We start from the raw sequence: 9,606 nt of genomic DNA on the forward strand, positions 1-9,606 counted from the left end.
AGTAGTGTACATATATGTTCCAACTTCTCCAGAAGCAATGATTCTCAATTCATCGTAATAAACATGTTGGCCCACACCTAAAAAAAAAAGTATCATTATTGTACTGATACATAAACAAATAAAACAGCTTGGCAGACAAGAGGACTAAACTAAAACTTCTGTAGACAACTCTCATTCTCATGTGTGTCTCTCAGACTAATAATCAGTCTGAAAACAAAAACTCACCAATCACATTGCACTCTATCTTAACGACTTTACTCATTCAATTTATCCAAGCAACTTTTGATTTTGAAGTGTTGTACTCTGATTATTTAAACTGAATCTACCCAGAAAAAGCCAGTCACCAATAACGTATATCTCTATTCCAGTGTCCTTCAGGTTTTTGGCAGGAAGTTGGACGTCATTATGAGATTGTCCATCAGTGATCAGAATTGCCACTTTTTTTGAGTCGGCACGCATCCCCACCGTGGGTTTAAAGCTGTGACGCAGAATGTGTTCCAGAGCTGTTCCTGTAAGTTGCAAAAACAGTACAAAATTACAAAAGGATTAAAAGTCATTTTAAAGGCTCAGAACTACATGTGTCCCAGATTCTTATCTGGCTGTTTCATGAAAAAAGGTGTTCCTGACAGCGACGCCTTCCCACTGCTACCCAGAAAAGTATAGGGAAATCACCACAGCAACCAGCCACTTAGCATTTCTGTAATCTGTACTTCTTCTTGAATGTCACTGAATCCCGTCTTTTGTCCTCTGATAAATGATGATCCTTTTTCTAGTGAGGTCTGAATTCTCATCAGAGGTATCAGAAGTAAACTGTCTTATTTCATACAGTGGCTTAAATGGCACAATTTAATTTGTTTTTCTGAAATGTTCTGGTTTGTGAGTGAACAGAACCTGAAACTCCACAACTCTTCATGGTGAGAATCTGCTTTGTTAGTAATAATATCCTGACCTGTGTTTGTCATTAGACCCTGCTGTTGTGTGACGTCAATAGCCTTCAGCAGGGACTCTTTGGTTCTGTGTGTGTTCAAATTCCACTGAGTCTTTGGTTCATCACCGAACTGAGTCAGACCTAGAAAAAGCACATAATCGTTGGTCAAAATAGAAAATTATTGTCCTCTTTTATTCTTCATAAATTTTATATTGATGTGTTGAACAAGTCGAAAAAAACATTACCATCCATCTATTTCAATGTTGCTATACTTTCTAAATTTATAAATGCTATTTTTGTTACTAACAAATAACAGTGTCAGGATATGTTTAAAACCAGATTTTTTTTTTCTCACGGTCTGAAGTTAAATCAGACCAAACTTTCCTTGTTTACCATTTAAAGGACAGTTTTCCCAGATACTGATCAAATATATGTAAATGTCTGAATTTCAGGAAAGTTGAAACTGACGTATCTGTTCAAAACATTTCTATGCTTTCTAAATGTATGTTTTTTTTTTATTACTTCTTATAAAAACAGCGTCATGACACAACACTTGTAGATGAAAATAAAAGTAATACCAATTTGGAAATTGTTGGGGCCAATATGCATGGTTTGAAGTAGTTCAGATATAAATAATGTTATATCTGCAAAGCCTTTAGGGTCAATACTATTAGACCCGTCGACTAACATCACAATGTCGGCTTTAGCTGTTTCACATGAAACTCCTGAAAAAGTAAAGCAGAGGGACATGTCACAGACACACAGACACATAAACAAGCATATATATATATATATATATATATATATATATATATCTCTTCAAAGCATGATCTATGCGCATTGAAAATGTGCTGATCGCCTCACTGAGAAAATACACTTAAATTTGCAACTATTAAAATTTTTCAAGGGAGATTATAGTGCTGTGGTAATAACACTGATCAACTTAAAAATCACTCTTCCAATCCATTGTAGCCCCTACTTTTTTCACCTTCTGGTGTAAACATGTATCGATGTCTTTTTGGTACAATGTGAAGAGTCAAATTGATTGAACGGGATCTGATTACCTGCTGAGCTGTAGTTTCCTTCAGCCTGCAGCTCTATAGATGTAAACAAAAAACTCATTAAAATCATGCATCTTTATGCCTGTTCTGTATTTTGTTGATAAAATCTGAAACATTTTTATAAATATGACTATTCAGTTCMAGCTTTAAATCATATATCTACTTCTTAATAATGTTGCCCGAATGAGTTCCAACTCATTATTATTGAGACACGTCAACAACTCAGTGCCTTGATATCAAGTTATTTCTGTTACATGAGAGAAAAAATATGAAATTATCTTTTTGCAGAACAGCCCCAGTCACATAAGCAGATATACAATATTTTAAACAGCAAAAATAAAATAAAAAAAAACCCTGCAAAGAAAAATWATAGTTTTAAACCATGATTCTCTTTATAAATCAACAAAACCAAATTGAATTGACTGATGTTTTATTTTGCATTTTGACCCCAACATTGTTCTGTCCTACCTGAGCCCCAGAGCAGCAGCAGGAGCAAAACCACCAGCCGGTGATCCATGTCCAGGTAAATGTCCRTCTSTGTCGTTTTGCCTGTTCAAGTTGGCCTCTCTTAGTATATAATTAAGTTCTGGGTTTCTTCTTCCTGTTTTGTCTCTTTATCTCTATGCTGATAAGTGATTTCTTGGAGCCAGAGCTTACTGGTAAAACCACAGATATAGACAAAAATAGATGTTCTTCTGTTTCTGGTAATTTTTGCAGCMTTACTTTTTACACTGATCTSACATGGGGTTCCTCAGGGTTCTGTTCTAGTTGTACTTATGGAAACTGATGAAAGCAACATTTCACACCATATTTATACAGATGATATTCAGTTATAATGTCTCTTTATTGAYTGACCTATTAGGAATGTTTTTGATGACAGTATTGCATAAATAAGCAATGAAGCCGTTGAGAGTTTCCTGTTGGAGGTGTTGGTATGAACTCTATGATGAGGAGATACAGAAGAGGAGGATGTAGGCATTTGATTAACTTAGGTTGCTCCTTATTTCTCTCAAACTTTATAGACTTAGCTCCCTTMTTTGATTCAAMATGCTAAAAGCTCTGGAAGCTCTCTTGTTCTTTGTGACAGAAACTAACATTAAAGACAGTTTTTTCAGGTAACATTTCCGTGTATTGATGCTGAAGACAGAACATTCACAGCGTATAGACATTATTCTCCATTGACTCTAACAGTCTGACATAAACTACCCAAACACAGTCTTGTGTTGCCATTTGAATTAGTTTGTTTATTGCTGTTATTTCGATTTTGCAACCTCCCCCGAACCAAAGACTTTATCGCAGAGGAGCTCAACTGAAACGAAAGATAAGGCAATGATAATCTCTAAGYTTCCGGGGTTTAGATGCATATTTCGCTAACCGACATCGATTGCCATGGGAATAAAAACAGACAGAAGAGGTTATAAAAACAACAGACTGACAGAGGAAACCAACAGCTGTTTCCATCCATCCTAAACAGTCTTCATCCAAACGACCACATGAGGGCTCTGTCTTGCTGATGCCTAACTGATCCACGAGCCTGCTGGTTTCTGGGAGGACTCCTTCAGCTGGGCACGTAACCAGTAGAGTTAAARTCAGTTAGTATCTCCTGTGCTTGTTACCATGCGGGTCAGCTGGTCATCCTGCCTGAAGAAGCCGCTAACGTCCCACGCTGATGTTGCAGACCTTGCAGCTGGGGTCTTTCTTGGCGTTGAGGGTGGACAGGCTCATCAGYTGGTGTCCGCTGATCTGTGACACCGTCCCCAGAGACAGATCCACCGGCTCTGTGTAGATCACCTCCAGGATGACGTCCTGGGCGTGACGGAAGGACAACGAGCCGTCCTCTTCCTCACTGCAGCTMAGGAAGCAGTTGTTTGACCTATCCAAKRCTGGCAGCTTGCCTCTACAGAAAATGTCCCCKTTGGAGCCACTTGGGGCCAGGACCACGATGACATAGTGATACGAGGTGTACATGCAGTAAAAATCCCCAAAGTAGACATTGGTGTTCTGGTTGAAGAGGAGGTCTGCTTGGATCTGTGAAACATAAATGGATATACTCGATGTGTGCAGTCACTGGTAACGTTTTCCTCGTAACTACCTGACGCTGAACTTGTTCAACTAGAAGYTCAGATAGTTTGGCTAGGGTTGGCTGCACTGGATCTGAGATATCTCTGCATGAATGAATGATATGAATCTGTACATGCTTTAATATCCAGATTTTCCAAAGGTTTCTGGCACAAYTTCATGGAGAGGAACAAAATSTAGAGATGAGCACTATTACAACACCACAGGTACCAGGGAACCAACAGAGCAACACAGTTTAAGTTGTAGCACTCATCAGACGGACAGATTAAACGTGATTGTTGTGGTTACTGTTCTGCTCGACAGATGTACCTGGAAGCGGTACGGCCCGTACGGAGAATCCTGCGGAGGTCGTCCAGTGTTGAACTCTGTGTTGCAGCTGAAGAAGATTCCCTCCAGCTTACCGCTGATGGGTGACCCGTGGCTGCCGCTGTTGTCCTTTACTGACGGCAGCATGCGACAGCACTGAGCATCTCTGGAACGGTAATATTGGCTGTTCACAACACACACAGGTTAAAACACATTTAACATAACCTGGAGCATTGGTGAAGTTACACCTGCGGGTCACACCTGTTTGACTGGAAGTACTCCCTCTGCTGGTTTCTGTAGAAGACGGTGAACGGTAACGTCCTGCCAGCGATAGCCTCTGCTTTTAGCAGGAGYTGCTTCAGCTGGACGGTGGAGTAGTCTGCAAAATCAAWCTTTTTTAGGTTTTGGATGAGATTGGCCATCTCAAAGTTTGGAATGTGGTTTGTTTATATGTAGCTGTCTGAATGTCGGCCAGATAAATCGATCWCTTCAAAATGACTTTCACAAAAAAATAAAGACATGTTATATATGCATCCTGCTTTTTTGTAGTCTAACATAACAATAGGACATGATGAAAAAAAAGCTTACCGCTTTTTTTTCATCATGTCAAGATTTAATATTGTCACCTTCCTAAAATAATGGCCTTAGTCAATTTTTGCCAAAAGTGATTTTGGCAAAATAATAAATTAAATCACTTTTGGCAAAAATTGACCAAAGCMATTATTTTGAAAGCTGACAAAAATATTACTGTGAAACCTAAAGCCTTCTCTTTATTCTAAGAAACTGAAGTGAAGAACAGGTGGTTCAGTTTTTCCGTCTGACCYGCCGTGCAGAACTCGACGATCTCGCTCCAAGCAGAAACAGCATATTCTCCGTCAGGCTGCTTGGTGGCCGTCTGAACGGCCACGGTGTATTCCGTCCGAGGGCTCAGGAACCAGTGACCTCTGACCATCATCGGCAGAGGAACCGCTTTGGCCACCAGCTTGGTCGGTACGTCCTGGAACACAGGATGAGATTTGATCATCAACGMAGTGGTCGCGTCGACCGAAGTATGTCGTCGCCACGGCTGAACGTCTCGCACCATGTGCTTGAACTTGTTGGAGCTCTTGTCTTCCTTCTTGTTCAGGTCAACAAAGTAATGAGTGATCCGATCCTGGCCTCTGCTCTCCATATTCCAGCTGATCTTGAAGGAGTCGCATGTGACGTTGCTGATCAGGATCTGCTGAGGAACCGGCAGCTCGTCCCCGTCCCCGATGCCGCTGTCCGCAGACTCTGACTCTGGAAAATCAAAAATGTAAAACTGTGAAGCCCCAGSMTGCCTACAGTAACCTACATAAAATACATTTTCTWMCAACAAACTCTATTTCTACTATTATTTTTTTGTCATTAAGAGGAAGCCACGTTACAGCAAATATGAAGATTTTGTGGAAAAACCGATCTCCTCAGCTCAAGTGTATGTTTTAGCATGCATCCATTTCTACATGGGACTTTAATAAATTCCAGAAAATGTCTTTTTGGAATTTGTTTGGAAACTTGATATGTTTGGAACCTTGATGTGTTAGCAGGAAATGTGGTCCAGGCCTCAAACGTGGAAGAAGAAGAGAAGCAGTTTGGTGCTCCTGTCCGTTTTCACAGTCAGCGTGTTTTTTTCATCATGCAAGAGGATTATTTCAGAGTCACAGCGATGGATTAATCTATTAAAGGTTGGATACTCTGATCCTGAATCAGATCCCAGCTCAGAATCGTGTCAACTTGAGCTAACAAAACAACATCCGACAACAGAACTACGTCATGTCGCTCCTCGTTGCTTTGTTCKGTCCTTTAAAACCGACAGAACGGAGAAAAGGAAATCCTGCAGAGGTTTGGTGTCATCATGCGAGGACCACTGTGCTCTGTATTTGTTTGTCCCTGTTCTCCTCCTCTTTCTCTCCCATCCCTTCCTTTCTGYCTATGTTTGAGGACAAAAAGGCTTCAGTTCACAAAGACACTGAGAGCTTGAAGGCCGAACAAGGAGCCTGTTGAGGAGGTGAGGACAGCAGGAGGCTCCAAGCTTTACAGGCCGGGGCGGGAGGGCATTCTGAGAGCTCACTGAGGGGAAAAGTAAAAAAAAAACAGGTTGGAGAGGAGGTGCAGGTCAGTTCTGACAAAGGAACATGGTGCCAGCAGTTTTGTTTYATTATTATTGTAGATGAAATGAAGCTGCAGCGAGTCCAGATTATTCTCCTGATGACGGAGGCAGGTCTGGTTTTCAGTGGCAGATGTCAAAACTTCAGCAAACCTGTTGGAAAACAAACCTGATGGATTTGTTTACTGGAACATTTAGCGCCATCAGTGCTTTTATTTTTTGTTTGTCTTTGTTCAGATGGGTGGCATTTTGAGAAATAAAAAAAAAGAACATTTTCATTTTTATCAGGTAATTTGAAACTTTGACTCATGATCAGATTTACAAACACTTTCAGGAGAACCAAAGTTTTTTTTTCTTTTTCTGCTTGTCCTTCCACCCTTTATGTGAATGGAGGAAGTGAAGTGTCCATTCATCCCCGCTGGGAAGGTAATTATCCACAGGGATGGAAATCAGCAGGCTGAGCTGCCAAATTTCCCACCACAAAGAAACAGAGAGACAGGGAGCTGTTTTTCCTCTAAAAGTCTCTGAGCCATTGCCACCTGCCCAAYGTGTTTGGGTTGAAACCATTCATTAAAGATCTAACACAGACAAACTGATCCATCCAACCATCACYGGGAGAGACGATCCTTGAAAGAGGTCACAACGTACGGTTGGTTTGGGCTAACGTAACAATGCTGTTTTTAATCACAGTTTTATCCTTTGATTTCCTAAAATTTCCAGTTATCGTGTTTCCCTTTCTTTATCTATTCATCTTTCCCTTCCCCTTTTCCCTTCATCTTTTACTGTAACTCCATGTTTTATTATCTCTGGGTGGTTCTCTAAAAGCTGTTATCTCTGACGTTTGTGCCTGTGATTTGCATCCAAAATCCAAACTCAAAGCAGTCAGACATTTATGTCCCACTGCTACATCTGGACTGTTTGCTTTTCTGTTTAAATTTTAATTTGTCGCCAGCACCAGTGAAAACCGKCCACAGCTGGTTTCGGTTTGAGAGCAGAGGACAGTGACTCTCATTATACTTCCAGCCTGCAGGACAGCAGACGATAAGGATCCCAATCGTTCAGCGGACGCTGAACTGTTTCACCCTTTTCTAATGTGATTCTTCATCCTCCTGGAGCTGTGACGGCCATTTGTTCCACAAGAGAAACTTTCAGTTCGGATGAGATTGGWTGAGAGCCGGATCCCTGAAAATGCATGTCTCTCTTTTTGGTTTGAAGGGTACAAACATTCCTCTCTACCGTGAATTGAATTGACACTTTTATATATTAAAACTTAAGTTGCTAGGGCGATGTTGCAGTCGGCCTTAACTTGTATCCTGGCACTGGTTGCGTTTGCATTGCACAGAGTGCCACCTCCAAAGATTGCAGCTATTGTCAACTTACTTTGCCACACAAGAGAGGACAACACTGAGCTCGTGTTGCTCAGTGTTGTTTGTCGTCATCGTACAGCTTTGGTAGCAACTGGAAGGAAGAATGGCGACTGAATGGTACAYACAACCCAAAGCGCTGAAAAAGCACAGAAGACCATTGACCAGAAGACACAAGGGCAAGACGACATGGTAAGCTAATGTAGCCWCCTGCAAAGCCAACAAACCAATCAGAAATATGTCGCTCTAGTCTTGCTGGAACAGGATTTTGCTGGGATACGTGAAGCGACGAACATCCATCAAWGTAGCATCRTTCGTCTTTCAGACTTAGCTCAAATCCMCGTCACAAAACAAATAATGCTACGAGCATGTCCCAGGAGTAAACRAACCRATCTGTTGTCCTCAAAGCAAATATGCAACAGGAAGTGACAAACGGTAGAGTTCATACAGAGCCACATTAGTAGTAAGTAGCACAAAATTAGCAGCTCTGATATCCAGTCCATTCTTAGCCTGATTATTCAGCTAAAAAGCAGCCAAAGACAATAATCATCCTTAGCACATTCCTATCCGATTAGAGCCTTCTGTAAATAGCACCACTGGTCTGGGAGACGCTACATTGTGTCTTTACCTAAGAAGTATGTGTCGGTTAAAAWAATTATCAGTTGAATTTATACTAAATTTCTGGGACATGGAGCCGTCACACACAGCATTGATTTCTCTTCTTCACATCGAGATGCAATGACATTCATTTCATCACAACAATGGACAAAGAATTACCCAACACACCAGTCTGGTAAAAGTCCCTCTCATACCAGCTGCTCGGTCAGCTCATTGTCATGGCTCAGGCTTGTACTGCTGCACTTTCTCATTTGTCCTGACAACAGTATTAATGTCTTCAATGTTGGCCCCTCTCGACGACCTCGTAGGCCAGTGTTTCCTTACCTGKGTCATGTATTTTTTTTCTTGTTTAAAAAAAAAYAGAACAAATTGACAAATTGTTTACCAGGAGTAAAAATCTCCTATGACATGAGGCCTTCAGAGTAAACAGGACAGCTCCATATCAGAGGATTCAGGCCAAGTTGGTTTGTAATTTTAGTTTTGAATCGTTGTAACAGAATCATTGTCATGTCAGCTGCTGCAGGAGTCCAGATGTTTGAGCTGGAAGTGGCTCTTCATCACCGGGATCATAACAGCTACAGGCAGCTTTGCTGTTTGTTTGCTTTACTCTGCTGCAGAGCGAGTGAAGAGACAACAGAAATGTTTTTGACCGCTGAGAAAGAACTAAAAGCAGACATTAGAAACTGAAGGTATTTTGAAGCAGTAACGGTTGACGGGGACAACGATCCRATGCACACTGACCTGGGTGATCGTCCAGCTGCAGACTCTTCACCTCCACATCTGGACTGCTCAGGCGGCTCCGAGGCTCCGTCATGCTGCTGGTACTCGGAGAGATGACCGGAAAACCTGAAGAGGGGAAACAGTTGACCACTCTGACTGCAGCTCGCTCTCTCTCTCTCTCTCTCTCTCTCTCTCTCTCTCTGCTTGATGACATCAGGGGATGATGAGCAGAGAGAAAGAGAGGGAGAGAGAGAAAGTTGTTATCCCTCCACATCCACTGAAACAGCAACAACCTTTACTTTCCTTCCTTTATGTGTCATGCATACACATTCCTTTGCTTGTATTTAAGCTGAAACTTAACGGAATAGCAGTCAAAGTCCAAAGAGAAACTCTAAAAGACCTTCA

The 9,606-nt window shown here is 41.4% G+C and overlaps 1 protein-coding gene across 2 annotated transcripts; it reads right to left on the reverse strand.

Moving 5' to 3' along the window:
- Positions 1-3,207: 3,207 nt before the first annotated feature.
- Positions 3,208-9,430, reverse strand: LOC103481895 (phytanoyl-CoA hydroxylase-interacting protein-like). Of its 2 annotated transcripts, none has more exons than XM_008437690.2 (6): positions 9,223-9,430; positions 5,456-5,652; positions 5,197-5,371; positions 4,636-4,753; positions 4,378-4,558; positions 3,208-4,017 (listed from the first exon to the last, which is right to left on the reverse strand). In XM_008437690.2, exons 1-6 carry the CDS (start codon positions 9,413-9,415, stop codon positions 3,643-3,645), a joined length of 1,239 nt encoding a protein of 412 aa, XP_008435912.2. In that variant the 5' UTR covers positions 9,416-9,430; the 3' UTR covers positions 3,208-3,642. The 2 variants fall into 2 exon arrangements, with proteins under 2 accessions (XP_008435912.2, XP_008435913.1); XM_008437691.2 differs by having other exon boundaries at positions 4,378-4,540; positions 9,223-9,365.
- Positions 9,431-9,606: the final 176 nt, after the last annotated feature.

Source organism: Poecilia reticulata, linkage group LG19 (genome assembly GCF_000633615.1).
Source record: "Poecilia reticulata strain Guanapo linkage group LG19, Guppy_female_1.0+MT, whole genome shotgun sequence".
Lineage (NCBI taxonomy): Eukaryota > Metazoa > Chordata > Actinopteri > Cyprinodontiformes > Poeciliidae > Poecilia > Poecilia reticulata.